Raw genomic sequence first — 21,084 nt, forward strand, 5'->3', positions numbered from 1 at the left:
AATTTACCGTTACGGGGTTTCCAACAAAATTATCACTGATAATGGGTCAAATCTGAACAACAAATGATGAAAGAGTTATGCGAGAGTTTCAAGATTGAACACCATAACTCGTCACCCTATCGACCAAAGATGAATGACATTGTAGAAGCAACGAATAAGAATATTAATAAGATCATCTAGAAGATGGTAAAAACCTACAAGGATTGGCATAAAATGCTTCCTTTTGCGATGTACGCCTACAGAACGCCAGTCCGCACGTCAACAAGGGAAACCCCTTTCTCTCTAGTATATGGATTGGAAGTTGTACTTATAATTAAAGTTTATGTCCCCTCATTGAGAGTGTCTTGATGGAGACTAAATTAGAAGAGGCAGAATCAGTCCCAAATAGGTTTGACCAGCTGCTGAATCTCATAGACGAGAAAAGAATGATTGCATTATGTCACAATCAGTTATATTAGAAGAGGCTAAAGAAAGTATTTGATAAGAAGGTCTGTCCTCGAGAGTTCAAGGAAGGCGACCTGGGGCTGAAAAATGATTTTGTCTATCCATAAGGATTCACATGGGAAGTGGGCTCCAAACTATAAGGGTCCATATATCGTGAACTATGGTAGAGCCTTAATCCTTACCACCATGGATGGAGAGGAGTTTCCATTTCTAGTGAACTTCGATACAGTCAAGAAATACTATTCCTAACAATAACAAAAAGAGATAAAACTCGCTAAGTCGGAAACCTGAAAAGGAGACTTAGGCAAAAAAGGGTATCCCGGTGGACTGAAAACTCAAAAGATCGGTCCAGGAAAAAATTAGGGATATGAAAAGAAAAGAAATAACACGCTAAGTCGAAAACCTGAAAAAGGCGACTTAGGCAAAAAAGGGTATCCCAATGGACTGAAAACTCGAAAGAGCGGTCCAGGAAAACAATAAGGATATGAAAGGTAAAGAAATAAGTTGCTAAGATGAAAACCTGAAAAGGAGACTTAGGCAAAAAAGGCATCATCTCGGTGGACTAAAAACTCGAAAGAACGGTCTAGGAAAAAGTTAGGGATTTCTAAAAAGGCATAAGACTACAACTCATGAGCCTACACGAAACAGAACTCAGATGGAAGGGAGCAGTCCAACCACCATCTTCAGAAGCAAAGTATTATGACTTAGAGGTCATAGGGAAGATATCATGTGTTATGATTCAATGGAAACCTGAATAAATTCCCATTGTCATTTTTGCTTTCTCTTTCTGAAATCTCCTCTTGTAGGGATTTACATTTTCATGTACTATTATCCTGTGTATGAGTCACGTTTCTTATCAAATAAAATCGTTCATTTGAACTTTCTTGATCATTTTTGTTTTTTCTGCTTGATTTCAAAATTTCGATTATTTTTTATATTAAAACATTGAAACAAAAAGCTTTGAAACCATAAACTACTTTGATGTTTGAAATGTCTAAGGAAGATTGTTAGCCTACAACAATACATCCGATTCACAAAGCATAAAACATCTTGACAATCGTCATGATCTGAGCAAAGTAAAATATGCTATTCTTCCAGAGAAAAGAATCAACATGAAACCCGCCAGGCGGTAAAGAAAAATTAGGGTCTTCGTGACCGTTCTTGGATAATATCCAACGAGTTTCCCCTGCATCCATTCCTTGGAGAGTCTCTTGTATGTCCCTAAAAAATCTACCTTCATTGAGAAGCGGCTGGATATGATTTTTATTATTACATCTATCTTTAGTGAGAAGCGACTAGATACAATGACGCTAGTTGTCTACCTTCAGTGAGAAGCGACTAAATATGATCATCCCCACGACTTTGTTAATAAACTCTACCTTCATTGAGAAGCGGATGGATATGATTCTTGTTAGTACATCTACCTTTAGTGAGAAACAATTGGATACAATTTTTGTTAGTACATCTACCTTCAGCGAGAAACGGCTGGATACGATGTTGCTATTAGTCTACCCTCAATGAGAAACGGTTGAATATGATCACTCTACGACTTTGTTAAGCAAATCTACCTTCAGTGAGAAGTGGATGGATAAGATTTTTAATAGTACATCTACCTTTAGTGAGAAGTGACTGGATAAGATGATGCTAGTGGCCTACCTTTAATGAGAAGCGGCTGAATATAATCATCCCACGACTTTGTTAAGAAAATCTAACTTCAGTGAGAAGCGGGTGGATACGACTTTTCTTAGTACATCCACCTTCAATGAGAAGCAGTTGGATACAACTTTTATTAGTACATGTACCTTCAGCGAGAGGCGGCTGGATACGATGGCGCTAGTAGTCTACCTTCAATGAGAATCAGATGAATATGACCATCCCCACGACTTTGTTAAGAAAATCTACCTTTAGTGAGAAGTGGCTGGAAATGTTTTTATTAGTACATCTACCTTCAGTGAGAAGCGACTGGATACGATGATGCTAAGTAACCTACCCTAAGTAAGAATCAAATGAATATATTCTCTAGATACCTTGTTATGAATCTAACTCCATCATAAACGGTTAAACATGATTCTAGTTAAAGAAAATCCACTTCCAACATAAGCGGTTAAACATGATTTTAATTATGGGTCTACCTCCAACATAAGCGATTGAATATGGTTTTGGTTCCGTAATTATATCTCTAGTGTAAGCGGTTGGATATGATTATATCCCGAACTTGAGCATTTGGATACGATCCTCGTAAAGTAATCTACCTTTGGCTATGAGGGGGCGAATATGATACTTTGTTAGGAGTTCATCCCCGGTAGAGAAACATAACATGATTACACTTTTGTTATGATCTACCCTTAGTAAGGAAGATTATTTGTCCTTATCCATTCCATAACCGTGGTTTTTGAGCTATTTCTTCTTTGCTCGGTAAAAGAGAAGAAGATCATACACTTGTCAGCCAACAACTAATCCAAGAGTTGAAGGAGCATAAAGAAACATACACACGACTATACAAGTCAAAACAAAATTATGATGTAATTTATGAATCTCTTGTTCCTTGGATTAGTGGACCGACACTAGAGGATAAATAAATGTGCTTCTCTAAAATGGGTCGTCTTATAACAAGTACGTGAAGGAGAATTGCCATCCAAGACGCAGCGGAATTTAAAAATTTCTCCATTTAGTGATCCTTACAAATGGGCATGATCAGTGATAGAATCGTTACCTCTTGTGGCGATCCAAACCTTTGGTGCAGATCTCTTGTAACGATCAAAACCTTGGATACAAATCCACAGAGTGATCACGAGCGTTGAATGATGACAAGGTCTCTACTCAGTCCACACGAACGGGTTCCTTCAATCTCAGTGCTAGCTGGTACAAATGAAGACTTTGAGTGAGAGAGAGAGAGAGGGAAACGAAATTCCTAGTCTTCACTTGAGTTTTAGTCTGAGTGACAATGCTTTTACCCAAGGGTTCTATTTATAGAACCACTTGTGTGGGTTTCAAGCTAAAAAGCCCACTTAAGTGTATTTTGGCCCATATCTTATAATATGCCCAAAATCACTTAAGCGTGTGGTACCTTACCATATTTCGTATTCCACTTAAGTGCACCGTACCTTACGGTGTTCCTTAGTTACTCTATCTCTCATCAATCCGTCTTTTGTGTGTGACCCTATAGGTTTTCGCGACGTTGGCAATTATATTAAATCATGCATTTAACATAATAAACAGTGAGCGATATCTAGCAACACATCACTGCTACCCAAGTCACGAAAATGTCATGTGATCTGACAAGTCCTTCTGTGATAATAATTATGTGTATAATCACCCCTTTGACCTTATGTCTATATTGAACACAAGGTATAAACCGTGTCATCCTTGTCCAGTTCAATATTGGGCCCATAGACATTTATCCTGTTACGCAGGATGAGCAAATTCCATCTAGGTCACTCATGTCCCTCAACATGCTTTGTGGAGTACCCATCAACTGTCTTTATGGTTATCCAGTTACGGACAACGTTGGATCAACAACAAAGCACTCGACTCTACATCTAGGGTCCATAGTGGTTTCAGGTCGAAGAGTGACATACACTATTATCACCATGAGAATAACTTATGACACTTTGCATAACTTTCTATATAGTATTCTCATAGCGGGTCAATCCGGTATAAATATTACTCTTAATATTCATACCTATGTTTAAGACTTGATAACTCTTTATCCATGATCCATGAGATGTGATCATCAGTCTACAAATATAATAGTCTTAATGCTTTAATGTTATCCCACTTCACAATAAAGCTCAACTACTGATACTTTAAGAATAATGTCCTTATGTTTAATGTGATATCATGATTAAGTCATACTTGATACATTAAACGGACTAGCTATTCTAGGGACTTTATTAATCAAACATAATAAAGAAAAAGCCTTTTATTAATTAATAAATAATTCGATACAAGTACCAAAAGTATTGGCCTCTAGGGCTTACACCAACAGTACGTATGAAAGACTATGTATTTATCTTACAAGATACAATTTCTCGGAAACATTTTTTTTCAATGCACACTGCCCCACCTCCAAATTCAAATGATCTTATTATGTGTATCAAGTGGCTTTTAAAATGAGGACACTTTGTTCAAGTTTATTTGAAATCTAGATGCCCTATACCACTGACATCACCAAAGTGGACAACTCATTCATACACAAAAGCGGAGACATGGTTGAATCATTTTTTTTTGGAAATGATGAAAGAGCTCATTTCAATTCATTATAGTGTTTGAATACAATATTGTGTCAATATTGATGACGCCTAATATACACATTTTCAAAGAAATTAACTCTTGTCTCAGTTTAAAAAAAAAAATTCTTTCCAAAACAGGTTCTACTTCTCACTGTTATGTGTTTCTGTAGTGTTGAGTATTTTCGGAGATGCATTTTCAGACGCATCCAAACTATTTAAAAAAAATACAAACATGGTAGTTTCAGAGATGTATCTCTAGAACGTTCCATGGTACAAGATAGAAATCCTGAGATTCATATTAATCTATAACTTGTATAAATATGAACTCCCATTTCTTTTTTTTACACCATTACATTACATTATAATGAACATCAATCAGAATACTAGATGTGTCTAATTCAATGCGGCTGAGCCATCGATTGCATTCAAGTTCATTGAGTATATGATCTAAAATTCTTACTGGAAGAACTCCTACCATACGACAATCAAAAAATTGTAAAGCTAGAGTACCGCTCACCCTCAGCTAACAACGAGGGAAACATTGAGTTCAACTACTTCGAGCTCAATACTACTGCAGATGTAAGAGCTATGTGAAATACATTTTCCCGTTATGAAAACAAATTCCCGATCGAGTTGAATGCAAAAATAGTGAGATTTGTCGAAGATATTGTTAAGATGTTGGAACGTCCACGTCGACGTTGATATGTTTCATATATGTAATATCTGATTATTTATGTAATGTTTCATTTTTTTAAGTTATCAATTTTAATTTTAACTTCAATATGTATCAATCCACATATATATGTTATTGAATATGTGTTTTAGTATATTTTGAAGATCCATCTTTGAAATAAGACAACATATCATTTGAATATTGTCAAATACAAATATGATTTATGTTTATGGTCTTAGGTGTCTCTAGCAATTCCCATAATACCTGTATTAGGCTGCAAAAGTGAGTTAGTTGTCCGATTCGTGGATAAAGAAGAAAGAAATGCCTCGTGTCATGTACAACTAAGCTCTTAATCACAAAGGATAAGATAAAAATATGCAAATCCTCTACACCAAAACACTATTTTTGATTAATGTAATCTATTAAAGAAATTGTTTAAAATAATTAACTAATTTCTTTCACTTTCCAATATTGTAATGTACTTTTCTCATAATCCCCTTGTTTTTCCAATACTTCCGAGCAAAATACACAGCAACCGCCACCAATACCCATCAACAAGATGAAGATAATGGTGGCCGTTAAACGAGTCGTCGATTACGCCGTCAAAATTAGAGTCAAACCCGACAAGGTAACCACAAACAACCCTTTTTCCATTCACTGTAAATTTTCAATCTTTAGATGAAAAAGACGCGATTTTTATTATTTTTGCAGACAGGGGTGGTGACCCAGAACGTGAAAATGTCGATGAATCCATTTTGTGAGATTGCCCTCGAAGAAGCCCTTAGAATCAGGGAAGCTGGTTTGGCATCAGAGGTTGTGGCAGTTAGCATGGGGCCTTCTCAGTGTATTGACACTCTTAGAACTGGTCTTGCTATGGGAGCTGATAGAGGGATTCATGTGGAGGCTGATGATTCTCTCTATCCTCTTTATGTTGCCAAGATTTTGAAGAAGCTTGTTGAGATTGAGAAACCTGGCCTTTTGATTCTTGGCAAACAGGTAATCTGCATTTTTGAGGGTTTGTGGAAATTGAGATTTGTGGATTTTTTTTAAAGGTAATGCATTCATTAGATTAAGAGAAGAGAACACAGACAATATAAATTTCATGAGACACTTGAAATGGGACATACCTCATCCATAGTTTTGACTCAAATCTAAACAAAAATCTACATAGTCATAAAAGACGTTACACATAGAATGTTCACAAGCTAATAGGACACGAACAAACCTGAAGTAGAAGCAACAACTGGTCATCCAGTCAACCAATCTCTTCCGAACATGATCAATGGCAAGATAGAAAAGAGAATCCGCAGGCTTTTTTCAAATCCAATTAGGGATGATTTCTTTGACTTGTGTTTACGCATTTCGACTATCTTTGGTCTCAATAATGTCCACTTTTATCAATGTTAGAATATTAATGGATGAGTAGAGGAAATGTAGGCGCTGCTCCTGGACACAACACTTTTGAGGCTTTTTGTCAAACACCTTGAGTGCAAACTTAGACCTCAAAAGACAAAGACACAAAATAAAAACCACATAAACATGATTAGACAAATCTGCCGGCGGCTTTCGGCTGCAAGGTGTAGAGTATCCATGGCGACTTTGGAGGTTGCCGACATCGAAGGTGAAAGAGCAGCTACACGGGTGAGAGGTATCTTCATTGTTGTTAAACTTGAGATGTGAAAACCTAACATTGCAAACTCTCCATTTCTTGGTGGTGGTGGTGGCTTCGGTAGCGGCCGCAAATACGGGAAGGGAGGGTTGACGGTGGTTTGAAGAGGAGAAAGGGGGTAATTGAAGAGTGAGTTTGTTTTGGTAAGAGCATGTGGATGAAGTTGAAAGGAGTGGATAGTGTGCCCTCAATAGAGGAGGAGGTGACCACCATAAGTGTGGGAGAGAGAGGAGAGCCACCATGAAGGTGGGAGGCGGCCACCAAACCCTAAATGGTTGGGGAAAAGTTCTAAAGAGAAGGGAGAGCATCTCTCTCTAGAAAGGGATAGGGTGTTTGTTAATACACTCTATTTTCGTCTTCGAGGTTTGTGGAAATTGAGGTTTGTGTTTGTTGGTGATTTTTCATTGTGATGGTTTGTGAGTTTAGATGTTTTGTTGTTTGATTTTTTTGGGTTATTAGTTTATAGCTATGAAGCACGGACGCACAACACTGAAACTACTTACACATTAGCACCGGTAGTAATTTGAAAAGAAATGAATAAATTAAACGTAATCACAAGTGTCGGTTTCGGACACTGACACAGACACATAGACACGTACACCATTTTTCAGAGATAACGGTGCTACAAATGTTTATAGTGACGGGATCAGTTGAACTATGTTTTCTTGTACAAGTCATCCCAGTCCCTCCATTTTTCACTGTGAATAGGACACTCTCTGCATGATTGGTTCCATGAAGCAAAATTGATCCGTGATGTCTAGAATTGGTTTTGATACGTTTGCATGATCTCGAGTGGAAAATATTTGACTTCAAGAATCGATACTCTTTGCCCCCGCGGTATGGTTGAGAGCCGTTGTTGTAATCTGGATCGTTGCATTCATACTTAAAGTTATTGTTCTTCAATCCACTTTTACATGATTATATCCAAACATAAATCATTTTTTCACCTATCAAATTGGGATATTATTAAAATAATGATGACGTTTGGATGATCGCCATTTTCTAGAACAATATACAATCTCTAACTCTATGAAAACATTTGGATGGTCATCATTGTCTAGTCTATTAAGTTTTTTTTTCCTTTACTTGTATATTTTCAGGCCATTGATGATGATTGCAATCAAGCAGGGCAGATGGTAGCAGGACTTCTCAACTGGCCACAAGGGACTTTTGCTTCAAAGGTCAGTCCATCATCTACATCTTCAGCAAATAGTGTCCTATTCATTTCTTTGGCTAGCTATCTATGATATTCATAAGTTAGATACCATGTTAGCACAATGTATTCCAGTTTATATATATTTTTTTTCCATTCTTGATCCTGGTTTGATCTTAAGGTAAACACTATATTTGAATAGCAAATGAATTTTAGTTGATTGAGTTTTCTTTCCTCTTTCTAGAGTCTATTGTTGATTAAGTTTACAATGTTAACCAACTGACAATTTTCCAATTCAGTTATGATTTTGAATAATCATTTTAACCTAAACATGAAATTATTTCTTTTCTTTGAATTGTTCCATAACTAACTTCTTTCCGGTAGGTTGTCCTCGATAAAGAGAAACAAGTAGCCACTGTGGACAGAGAGGTTGACGATGGTATCGAGACTATCTCTTTGAACTTACCAGCTGTAATAACGTAAGTATCACATTCATTTGAGCATGCTGTATCATACCATAATGCAAAATGTAGTGAAATACTAACGGTTGTTTTTCACCAGGACATTTAAAATCGTAGGTATGGTTAGAATCTGTTTCATAACGCCACATTTTATCGCCAGAACATAAACTATAATATTGTACCCTTCACCTTACCGGCTTTCTTGATATGTAAGTTTTGTGCTTTTTCTTGTCGCAGCACTGATCTGAGACTGAACCAACCAAGGTACGCCACACTTCCAAACATAATGAAAGCAAAAAAGAAGCCGATAAAGAAGTTTACTCCAGAGGAGTTGAGTGTGGAAATCAAACCCGATTTGGAGATTGTCGAAGTGACAGAGCCTCCTAAGAGAAAATCAGGTGTTATTGTTTCTTCTGTGGACGAGCTTATTGACAAACTAAAACATGAAGCTAATGTCATCTGATTATTCTCTCCATTGTTCATTATTTCAAAGGATAAACAAAACATTGCACAAAGATTCTGTTGTATGCTCAAGTGAGCCAATAAATTTTAAATACATATTCTAAAATTGTCACGATTAGACTCTGTATAAATTGTTGGTGATCCTAGTCAACTTATTGATGAAGCAGCTTCATCTTAGAGATAAATTAAACAACCCATTTTCAGAATGGAATTGCTTTGAGGCGCAGTTCAAAAACCAAACATAGAATCCAATTCCCATCTATACTTTTTTCATTCACTAATTTAGAGAATGTTCTCTTTGCAAATAAACATGTGGTTTCTTGTTGCTTCAGACTTCTGATTAGTGCTTTGTACACTGTTTTCTAGAGGCATTTTTGTGCTTAACTATTTTTGTTTCCATCTCTGTTTATTTGTCCTCCAGATTTAATTTTAATTTTAATTTTTTGTCCACACTTGGTTCACTGATTTGTCATCCAATTTTTATTAAAAATTTAGATTATGTCTAATTTCATATTTCAAAATCAACTTATAAGATAAATATTTGCCTCTATTTATAAATATATGTTCATGATATTTTTCATCTAATGTAAAATTCTTAACAATTCGAACTCTGAAGCTGAAGAGCCCATTTGTTTTAATAAAAGGGAGGGGAGGGGAGGGGAGGGGAGGGATAAGAGATATTTGATTTACATTTATGTTTTATTCAAAATATATACGGTGAGAGATTTTAACTACAAATATATTCACAAGGTGAAAAAAAATATTTTAAAATTAATTTACTTTTTTTCTTTGTAATTTTATCATAAGAATTGAGATATTTACCATTTGAAATTTGAACAAAAATTTATTTTAGAAATATAATGATATTTATTATTAATTATTTGAACACAAATTCATTAATGAAATATAAATATTCAAACCAGAGAACATCATAATTTATTTTATAAGAAAAAAATATTTTGTAAGAAATTAACCATAATAATATAAGTTTAAAAAAATAATTGATTACAACAAAATATAAAAAAATTATTATAAAGAAAAACAGTGACATTAAAAGAAATAATAATAAAAGATGGAATTAATTATTATTCTTAGAAATGTTTTTTTTTATGGTCAATCGAATTTTGTTGATACTGTATTGTAAGATACATTACCTATAAAATGAAATTTTTATATATCATATTCGAACATCAAAATAATTTATGATTCAATATCCTAAAATTGTACTCCTAAAATGTACAATAGTGAATAGTGATTGAAGAGGATATAATAGATAAAAGCTGGCAGAAATTTCATCCATTATATCCTTTGAAATTTCGGTCATCTTTTGCATGTTTGATGTTTTCTTAAATTTTAATTACAAACATGCAGTCTGTCTTTTATTATAATACTATACTTTTAAATTTATAAAAAATAATATAATGGATAAAAGATATATAACATAAATAGAGAGTAATTATAAATTTATTCAAGTGATATTTAAAATATTCATTAAATCAACATTCATATATATATATATATATATATATATATATATATAGAGAGAGAGAGAGAGAGAGAAAATGAATATTATTTTTAATATTTATCAAACTTTTTCTTTATCTCATAACCATTTCTCTAATCACACCATCTCGAAAATATATATTCATCTTCTTTAACTTTTATTTTTTACTTGAAACACACTTATGCAATCATATCTTAATTCAATTTTTTTTCTTCAAAATTAACTAAAATTAGTTTATAAATTTATTTTGGAGAATTTCTTATCCCATCCTATGGGATGGAAAAACACTACATGAAAAATAAAAATTGTCCCTCAGATTTTGGAGATACATCCCCAGATGCACCACCTTAAGGCGCACCAATTGAGTGCTACTCCAGATTAAAACAAAAATTTATTCTGGAGATGCATCTACGGGTGTTTTCAACAAATATATTGATATTTGAGTTGTCCGATGGATATTCCGAAGATGCATCTTCGGAAGATTGGAGCGGAATTTTGAAAATTTTGTCACCTTTGCATGTCTCATATTTTGAGAGATGTATCTCCGAAATAATTTGATAAAACACTGAACTGCATGATCACACAATCATACTTATTTTCTACTTCAAACCCTTACAAAAAACCCTTACTTTCTCAATTGCGTGTCCCCTTAAGTTGCGTGGTTATATGTTGGCAAATAAGAAATGGAGATTTAATGTCATATGTGGTTTACATAACCATGACTTGTGTGAAAAGTTAGTTGGTCATCCAATTGCGTGTCGCCTCATGCCGGAAGAGAAGAATGTGTTCCATACATTACATTGAATTTGGTTCAACTGAAAAATATACTTGCAACTTTGAAACGTGAAAGATCCGAAAATACCTCAAATATTAAGCAAGTGTACAATATTCGGTACCAAACTAATAAGGCATTAAAGGGGGATAAAACTGAAATGCAATAACTCTTGAAACTGTTGGATGATAACAATTATGTGTCTAGGTACCGAACTTGTGAGGATGGAGTAACTGTTAGAGATATATTTTGGACTCATCCTGATTCCATTAAGTTGTTCAACGCCTTTCCTACTATACTCATTATTGATTCAACGTACAATACCAACAAGTACAGACTTCCATTATTGGAGATGGTTGGTGTTACCTCTACAAAGAAGACCTATTATATCGGGTTTGCATTTCTAAAGAGCGAAAAAGAGGAAAATGTTACTCGGGCCTTAGAGGTGTGTCAGGAAATGTTGAAGGACTAAGAAGAGATGCCTAAAGTGATTGTTACCGACCGTGATACCACTTTGATGAATTCAGTTGCAAAGGTATTTCCTACTTCTTATGCATTACTTTGTAGGTATCATATAACAAATAATGTGAGAATTCAGATTAAACTTGCGGTAAGGACGAAACAGATGAAGTCTGAAGATGGAAAAATAGTGAAGGCGAGTGTGGTAGTGGAAAAAATAATGGATGCATGGAATGGTATAGTAAATTCTTCCACTAAAGAGTATATGCCGATTTCGTTATACATTTCAGGAAGGTGAGTGAGAAATATCCTGATTTGTTGAAATATGTCGAAAGCATAATTCTTGACCAAGTGAAGGAGAAAATTGTTTGTGCATGGACCGATCAGGTTAGACACCTTGGGAATACAAAAACACACCGAGTTGAGTCAGCCCATCAATTGAAGAATTGGTTGGAAAATAGTAAGGGCGATTTATGTAGAGATTGAGACTCCGTGAACCAAATGACCCAGAACCAGCATAAAAGATACATACATCATTTGGTCGAAGCATCACAGTTTTTAGACACAAATTTAAAGACAACAATTTTTATTCTCAGTCGGCCGACAACATATCTTGAGCGGGTTTGAATTATATTTTTCACGAAGCTAAACAAACTGATATTGTAGGCTCCAATAGCGAAATGTGAATGCATAATTGTGAAAACCTATGGTCTCCCATATGTTTGTCTTATTGTACAGAAGGTGAAACTTGATAGTCCGTTAAGAATGGATGATGTTTGTAGTCACTGGAAGAGGCTTAGGTTTGATGATGATGATGATGTAATGAAAGACGGTAAATCAAATATCTCTATCTTGACCGGATGAGAAGTGATACAAGAGATATTTTTGAAAGCCGATGACAATATTAAACTCCACATCAAAGAATGAATGAGGAAGATTGCTTATCCAGAAACCAGTGACTTGAAACCACCTTCACAATCGGTAAAACCAAAAATGTGCTCTGAAGACTCAAGCCTACCAAGTGACAATTCAATAACGCGATCTTCTTTGTATTTTGAACATGTTGACAAAGTTTTTCCGGACTCACCAACTTCAAGATCTCAAAAAAGTGTTTTTGAAGGAGATCGCATTAGCAAACCACCTCCACCAAAGATTACATTCATTGACGAGATGTCGGTTTTTATGCACAAATACATCGAGCGGATCGTCAATGTTGGGGGTGTCAGTAATTGCGGTTATCGAATTGTTTCAGCTTTACTTGGTAAAGAAGAAGATAATCATACACTTGTCCGCCATTAACTTATCCATGAGTTGATGACTCATAAAAAATCATACACACGACTTTACGGAAAGAAATAAAACTTTGATGTAATTTACGAGTCTCTTGTTTCTTGCATTAGTGGACCGACACCGGAGACAAAATGAATGCGCTTCTCTGAAATGGGTCACCTCATAGCATGTGTGTATGATAGAGTGTGTATTGATCTTACATGATACAGTTTTTTGAAACCTTTTTCCCACTGCACACCGCCCCACATCAAAATCCAAATGATCGTATTATGTGTATTTGGTGGCTTTCAAAATCATGACGCTTTGTTTAAGTTTACTTGAAACCGGGATGTCCTATACCACTTACGCCACTGGAGTGGGCAACTAATTCAACAATAAAAGCCGAGACTTGGTCAAAAAAATTTGTGGAAAGGATGCACGAGTTTGAGAAATTGAGCAACATTGAAAGAGAATGAAATGCAAAAAAGTCAAAGGGGGTATCACCATACTTATAGATTTTCCCGGTGAAAAATCTTTGGATTCATTTTAACTTTTTGTTTAGCAAGACCAAAAGTGTATGTAATTGTGTCTTAATATTAATGAAGTGTAATATATAGAATTTTTAAATATTTTAATATATTTTTGATCTTTGCCAAAACATTTGTTCATTCGCTAAACAAATTTATCAATTAGGTTCTGTCTTATACCTAGTTCAGGATAGTTTCCAGAGATGTATCTCTCGAACAAGATAATAGGGTGTCGTATCGGAGATATATCTTTGAAACCAGCACTGATACACATGATATAGTTTTTGAGGTCCACAATTGTTTAAAACTTCTATAAATTAAGGGACTCTTGTTTTTTATGTCAAACAAACAGAAAATGTCTCAAATATCACAAATAAACATCATCTGGTATGTTGCAAATGTCTCATTCTCTAACACGACACCCATGTGTAAGTTTAACCTCAACGAGTACACCTCTTTTGTAGATCTAACATACGAAGTCCATAATCTCATACCTTACAGAGACAATCGAAAAATTGTCAAACTCGAGTACAAATCACCGTCGATTGACAACGAAGGGAAGATTGAGTTCAACAACTTTGAGCTCAAGACGGATGCAGATGTACGGACTATGTGGAATAAATTTTTCAATTTCGAAACAAAAGTTCCACTCGAGTTGGAAGCGACGATTTCAAGATCGGTCGAAGATATTTTGAAGATGTTCAAGTGTCCACCTGAATATTGAAATGTAATATTTCATTTTATGTTGAAATCACATATGTAATACTGATTTTATGTTATGAATGATAATTTTATTTTGTCTCAATACAAGTTTCTGGTATGTGCCTCTGATTTTGTTGTACATATGGTACGAGAATGCATCTATGGACAAATTTCGGAGATGCATTTCCGGGTAAAAAAAACTCAACTATTAGGGCGTCACTCAGAATGACCTAGATGTGTGTGTATTAGGTGCGTTCGAAGACGAATCTTCAAATTCTAGAGACATTTTAGTATTTTCACGTGCTGTACTATTAATATATATCATGCATTAAGAAATTCTCTTATTTTTGATGGGTTAGCCCGAAAGTCCGTTTGGCCGGTTCGGCCCGACCCATGAAAAACAAAAACCTGTGGGTTGGGCAAAAATAATAAGATTGTGTTTTTAAAATGTTTTTATGGCCCGACCCATGATAAAATATGGGGTTCGTGGGTCGGTCCATTGAATTGGACCCTTTTGACAATTCTACAAGAAAGGATGAAGTGATTAACCTATAATAGAAGACTATCTCATTGACATAACCTCGAACCTATAATAGAAGGCTATCTCATTGACATAACCTCGAACCGTGTAGAGCGAATCCCTTGACCGTTGCTTTGGGCGAGACTCTAGAACATTAGATTGCTAGAATTTTTGTTAGATTAAAATTTTGTCTTGTAAAACAGGAAGCTGAAGTTGAACTTTGCACAAAACATATATTGCCAAGAGTATACCTAAAAATCCTCACTATGATATACATTTTATTCTCACATAGGAGTGCCTCTCTCTACTATCATTTCACCTAAAGTTATTAACTATATTTTGCATTCTTCAAGGTCTTCAATATTGTACTGCAATTTATCTTTGGCCTTGAAATCAACCTCATTGTCACCTTCTTTACCCCACAGCAACAAGTACAAACCCGTGATCACAATAATTGCACCTATGATACTGAAAATATAATGATAACCAAATTTCAGTATTATTCATAATTATGCAAAAAAACAATGGCATAAATAAGTTTTATTACGTGTAAAATAATTCACCTGCCCAAATAAAGTTTTTCTCCAACGACGAAATATGCTAGAATTGTCACAAATATAGTACAAAGAGGGTTAAATACTGTGACAAAAACTGGTCCTTTTTTCTCAGTGCACCATAGGTTAACGTATATGAACAAACCACCAACAATAATTCCCTGTAATTCATAATCATTGATATATAATTAACGTCAGAATTTTATATATTTGCTAGTATTTTTAAAAATTTTTTTTTTACAAAACACACACTGTACTAACCCCATATATTGTTGACCAAAAGTCAAAACTGAATCCTATGATCCATGCTGAAGGGTTATTGTGTTCTGCTATCACTGTGAAAACAGCTGATTGTGCTCCTCCAATAAAACACAACCATGTTGTGAGTGATAATTGTGCAGGATACCTTTTCAAAGTGGATGCCTATAAGAAACATAAAAAGTTCTAGTTATCTCTATAGCACAAAAAATCTCTGAAAACCATGTCACCGATAAGACATCAACACTTATGATTATGTCTAATTTATTTATTTTTCCAAATTATTATCGGTGGTTATGAGTTAAGATGAAAATTACCTGCATGATGTAGGACATAGAAAACAAAATACAACATGAAACGGTAAGAAGTGAACCCTTTAAGCCACTTTCATTGATAGAAGCACTTTTTGGTGGAATATGAATTAGAGGATGCCACAAATTTCTGATTATAGGCCCTTTGTATAGTGTCATGGTCGTAACTCCACCTAAGGATACTATAGTTCCAAGTACTTTCGCTATCCCACGTGGATTATGAAGATCAAGAACCTCAAACCTTAGTGCTACTGCAATAATGAAGGTAAGAGAAGATATGGTGTTGTACATGGAAGAGAGAAAGGTTGGAGAAGTATACTTCAAGCTTGCAAAGTACAAGTTGATAGATAAACTCATCCTGCAATATTTTTATTCATACAAAATATTATTTTCCCATAGTTTCTATAAAGTGAAATAGCACCCCAAAAAAATTATTTGTTCTTACCCTAACAGTGCAAGCAGAAAAAACTCCATAAAAAGAGCAAATGTCAACTTTGGTCTCATGTTTCTGCAAAAAAAAATTAATTGAGTTAATAAATTTTCATATGAAAATGCAAAATATTATCTCTACATGCATTGCGCATGTTAAGATTACTAATCAAAATCTTCATTATGATTAGTTTGGCTAAACACAAACCACAAACTCGGTTGCATTCTAAGAGAAATGTTTATACCTCTCGAGAAAATACGCGAAAGGAAACATGACAACTCCGGCGATAGCATGACGATATGTAACATAAACATAAGGACTCATTCCTTGGTTAAAGGAAGCTTCAGTGATGAAATATAAGAAAGTATAGGAAATTTGGGCTAAGATCATGAGCATGTGTGGTTTGAACTCTGTGAAAAGATGAAGAGAAGGAAATGTTTTTTTCTCCATGATGAGTTTATGATTTGATGATGTTTCTTTGATGAACTTATTTAGAAGCTCAACACATGCACAATATATATAATGTAGACGTTGATGGGTTAATTAACTATATTATTTTTTCATGAGGTTAATTAATTGAATGTGATTCCTAAATGCATTATAAAGGTATTCTGTTCTTTATTAAACACCAATTAGTTATAAGATGTATTCAAATTGTTGATTAAGACTAGTTTAGAATAGACATGTAAAGAAGAATCCAAGAATATGTACCATTGATTAAAAAAAAGATGTTTTGCTATTTTTGCCTATTAACTTTATTACTTTAACATATAATTTATGTATTTTGTTACATTCAACATTTTTTTGAGATGAAGTTATATGGTAAAAACACATTTTTTTCTTTGAAAGTTATCATTTTATATATTTAGAATCGAGTTCTTCTCTCACATTTGTTTATTCTTTCTTGCAAATCTTTGTTTCACATAAGCATATGTCAGCCAAATTGAATCCATGGTGAGTAGTTTTCCTTTAAAATATTTGATTTGATAGGTTATGATTTTGTTCTTCGACTAGAAAGATTTAGAGCAATCGCACAGATAAATTTATTTGATATGATATAAAATATATATGTAAATTTAAAATGAATTTTATTCAATTGTAAAATAAACAATTATCGTGAAACTCAATTATATTAAATAACTATATAAAAAAAAGAAGAAAAAAGTGACACATGAGATAGAGAAAAAAAAAGAAATTTAGACATTTAAAAATAAATATTTTGTCTATCAAATAAAGATAATTTTTTATTAAGAAAAATAGATATTATGCTAATACTGAATTGTTGGATGAAGCATTTTATTATTGTATTTATATGTTAATTCTCCATTCGTATTATCCATAAATAAGCAAAGAGTTTACAAATAGAAGAAATCATATATCTCACGAGAATTTCTTTTATAGTTGTACAAAATATGCTTGAAGTCCAATAGTACAAAATATTTAGGAATGACAATGGATAAAGTTTGGGTAGAGTACTATAGTACCCATCCCCATACTACGATTTGAAAAAATCCTCGTGTCCGAGTCCATATCCGCTTGGGTGTCAAAGTTAACACTCGTACTCGTACCTTATGGGTATGTAAGTACCTATACTTGTACCCGTGACTCGCATTCCTATTAAAAATAAATAGATCAATTATAAAATATCATATAATTTTAAGTTTTTAAAAACATTAAAAAGTTTTCAAACAATTTATTATTGAAATAAACGAACACTTAAGTTGAATACGTAATGGTTTAACATGATATACGTTTTATAATTGATAATCATATATTTTATATAATAATATAAATTAAAATATATAAATATAAATCAAAATACATAAATATATAGTGTGCAGGTATGAGGCGGCGTGGGTACAAAGGTGCCCATACCCGCTTATTTTTGTGGATAATTACCCGAGCTCATGCCCATACTCATTTTTACGGATTTTTACCCCGAACGTTATGAGTAAATTTGCAGCTGTCCATTGGAGATGGATCAAATTATCATCCCTAAAAATACTTCATTTCCTCTATTTTGCTCCCACGATTTCTTCAAGCTCATATGAACGACACAACTCCTCTTCACCCCTGATTCTTCGTTCATAATCTTTTTCCAAGTATGAATTTTCCTTTCTCTCACTTCTTTCTGTAGTGAGTAGGGTTTATGAGGAAATGTTCGAAACAGGGCGTAGATTAACGTTGGGCCGTAGGTTTTAAGGGTTATAGTCACCCCCTTTTATGATTACGACGATGGTGGTGATGATTTATTTTTATTCTATAATTATCCCAGGAACAAAAGGACAAATGTTACTCCTTCTGTCGTGCCCAAGGATGCCGAGAATATTGGATGTGATTACACTTCTGAGGAACAAATCCTCAGTTTCCTATCAGAAGTGGATGTTTCCTCTTCAGAAGATAAAGACATGGTTATTCTGGAGGCTTGCTCGTTGTCGGAGAGGGTGACCACGCCCTTCTCCTATGATCCTCATTCTCCTTACTTTTACTTTTACCTCCCTTTTATCAAGGATATGTGGATTTTCCCCCCTTTCCCTTTTTCCATGGAGATTTTGAGGGTTCTAAACTTTTCGCCCTTCTAGTTATTATCTAACAATTGGGGTTTTATCAGGACCTTTAAGTTTATTTATAATCTGGATATTACTCTTATGGTATGAGTCTTTTCTCCTTTTACACCACCAGACCGACGAAGGGTAGTTGGGTTTCCTTAAGTGGTCTACCAAGGAATGCCATTTTTACATCTCACTCTAATTACTACTAGAATCAGAAGGACAAGTTTTCCCGCGTGAGGGGGCAAGAAATTCATCTTGGAGTGTTAGGGGCCAATGACGCTCCCTATTTCCCTTAGCCCGAACAAATGATCATGTGGCAATCGCCGAATATGACAAGAAGTATCTTACCCTCGAGGAGGCGAGGATTTTTTTGTGAGGGCAAAGATTCTTAGTCCATGTTTCAATGATGTCAAACCTTTTAGTTGCTCATAATGTGTGCTTTGGACGATGTCATCATATCATAGAATGAATTCATCCTCTAACATGCTCAAAGTATAAGTTCAAGATGTCCATGCAAATATGAGCATATTATAGATGTGAATAATGCACTTGATCATCATTGGCACCTTAGGTTCATAAGAGAATGGTTTGAATTGACCAAAATACATCTCAAAAACTCATTTTTGACAATTTAAGAACTTTGAGTCGACTCATGACTTGGAGAGGTCGACTCATTTATGCATATCCCATTCTGTGTAACTCTCGGGTCTGAATAGGTCAAGTCATAGGTCGAATCAATCCTGGCTAAACAATATGAGTCGACTCATCCACCTGTTGCATCAGCTCATTTCCTGTTTCATTTGAACCATGTTGCCATGGGTCTGAACAAGTCGAGTCATAGGTCGACTCAACTCTGGAAAAACCTGTTTGAGTCGACTCATCCCCTGTTTGAGTCGACTCATCGCCTCTTTCAGATGAGTAATTTTGCTGCGGGTCTGAACAGGTCGAGTGGTCGCTGTTGTTACTCAATTTTCTGCTGTGTATTTTTGCAAAAACATTCTTTTGTGTTTGTGACTTGGTCCATACATCATATATATAATATATATATATATATATATATATAATATATATATTATATATATATATATATATATTATATATATATATATATATATATATATATATATATATATATATTCTAGAGTCTCTTTTTCAACTGTCAATAAGAAAAGTGAAAGATATACACTAAAGTTCCTCTTCATCTTCATTCTTCATTGTATTTTTCAACAATTACACATAACAATTTTTGTTGATTATAGTGCATTGCTGTGGTGATAACTTCCAAATAAGATTGTGTAATCTTAGTTTGGATAGAGGCTTTGAGTGGATTTTCTTGAATAAAACCATTGGGTTTTGTCCTCCAAGAATTTGGGGTTTTTGCACAAATCTTTGCTTCATAGATTTAGCCGAGTGAAAGGTTTGAAGAACGATGAGTTCGTTCAAACAAGTAACGGTAACCGGAGGATTGTGACGAAATTTTTGGGTTCAAGCGTCTTGCAATTGAAGTCAGTCGAGCTAGAGTTTAGGAGAAATTGGAGTTATTGCAATAAGGTAGCTACAATCGGAGGTTTCACGCATATCCGATCGAAAACAGCCGAGCTAAAGTTTTGGAGAACGTGGAGTTCTTGCAATAAGGTAGATACAATCTGAGGCTTGTTCGGAATGCTTGAAGCACTTGGTTCAACTCGAATCAAGGGGAGAGAAGTAAATAGGATCTGCAACAACAATTAGGTTTGCTTGGTGGTGATCATTTCTTCTCTTGTATAAACTTTGCAACTTGATAGTAAATATCTCAATTCCAGTTTTAGAGTTAGGGGCAGACGTATCCTAAGCGAGGACGAAAGAGGAACTGCCTAAACAAATCTGGTGTTGTTCTCTCTTTCTTTAACTCTTTAAATTATGCATAAATTGAGTCTTGTGTGAAATTAATAGTAAACTTAATCTCGCTTAATTGTTGTGCATTAAAGTTGTTTGATAAATTGGTGCAATCACTTTGATTGCAACTAAGGAAATTTCTGCACGGTTAATTTTAGTGAAATTGAGACTTGGTGTGGAGTACACACCAAGTGTTTGATAAAATTAACTTCACACAAGTGTATCAATGTTTTAATTGTTCTCTTATTGTGTCAACT

At 34.5% G+C, this 21,084-nt stretch overlaps 2 protein-coding genes across 2 annotated transcripts; one reads left to right on the forward strand and one right to left on the reverse strand.

Annotated features, from left to right (window-relative positions):
• Positions 1–5,611: 5,611 nt before the first annotated feature.
• Positions 5,612–9,300, forward strand: LOC127098241 (electron transfer flavoprotein subunit beta, mitochondrial). The gene is made up of 5 exons (XM_051036777.1): positions 5,612–5,977; positions 6,061–6,345; positions 8,119–8,199; positions 8,556–8,650; positions 8,870–9,300. The coding sequence occupies exons 1-5, from the start codon at positions 5,909–5,911 to the stop codon at positions 9,093–9,095; spliced, it is 756 nt and encodes a 251-aa protein (XP_050892734.1). The 5' UTR covers positions 5,612–5,908; the 3' UTR covers positions 9,096–9,300.
• A 5,755-nt stretch (positions 9,301–15,055) lies between these two features.
• LOC127098242 (WAT1-related protein At5g07050) lies at positions 15,056–16,943 on the reverse strand. Its single transcript, XM_051036778.1, has 6 exons — positions 16,645–16,943; positions 16,416–16,478; positions 15,977–16,328; positions 15,663–15,824; positions 15,411–15,562; positions 15,056–15,315 (listed from the first exon to the last, which is right to left on the reverse strand). Exons 1-6 carry the CDS (start codon positions 16,848–16,850, stop codon positions 15,180–15,182), a joined length of 1,071 nt encoding a protein of 356 aa, XP_050892735.1. The 5' UTR covers positions 16,851–16,943; the 3' UTR covers positions 15,056–15,179.
• Positions 16,944–21,084: the final 4,141 nt, after the last annotated feature.

The sequence above is a fragment of the Lathyrus oleraceus genome, chromosome 6 (genome assembly GCF_024323335.1).
Source record: "Lathyrus oleraceus cultivar Zhongwan6 chromosome 6, CAAS_Psat_ZW6_1.0, whole genome shotgun sequence".
In the NCBI taxonomy this organism is placed as follows: domain Eukaryota; kingdom Viridiplantae; phylum Streptophyta; class Magnoliopsida; order Fabales; family Fabaceae; genus Lathyrus; species Lathyrus oleraceus.

What these genes read in the sequence shown, in the direction of transcription:
- LOC127098241 (XM_051036777.1), top strand. Translation starts at nt 5,909, where the DNA reads ATGAAGATAATGGTGGCCGTTAAACGAGTCGTCGATTACGCCGTCAAA. An exon ending in TTTTGATTCTTGGCAAACAG is followed by an intron (nt 6,346 to 8,118) that starts GTAATCTGCATT and finishes GTATATTTTCAG; the next exon opens with GCCATTGATGATGATTGCAA. An exon ending in AAGGGACTTTTGCTTCAAAG is followed by an intron (nt 8,200 to 8,555) that starts GTCAGTCCATCA and finishes TCTTTCCGGTAG; the next exon opens with GTTGTCCTCGATAAAGAGAA.
- LOC127098242 (XM_051036778.1), bottom strand. Translation starts at nt 16,850, where the DNA reads ATGGAGAAAAAAACATTTCCTTCTCTTCATCTTTTCACAGAGTTCAAA. An exon ending in TTCGCGTATTTTCTCGAGAG is followed by an intron (nt 16,479 to 16,644) that starts GTATAAACATTT and finishes TTTTTTTTGCAG; the next exon opens with AAACATGAGACCAAAGTTGA. An exon ending in GAAAAACTTTATTTGGGCAG is followed by an intron (nt 15,316 to 15,410) that starts GTGAATTATTTT and finishes TTATATTTTCAG; the next exon opens with TATCATAGGTGCAATTATTG.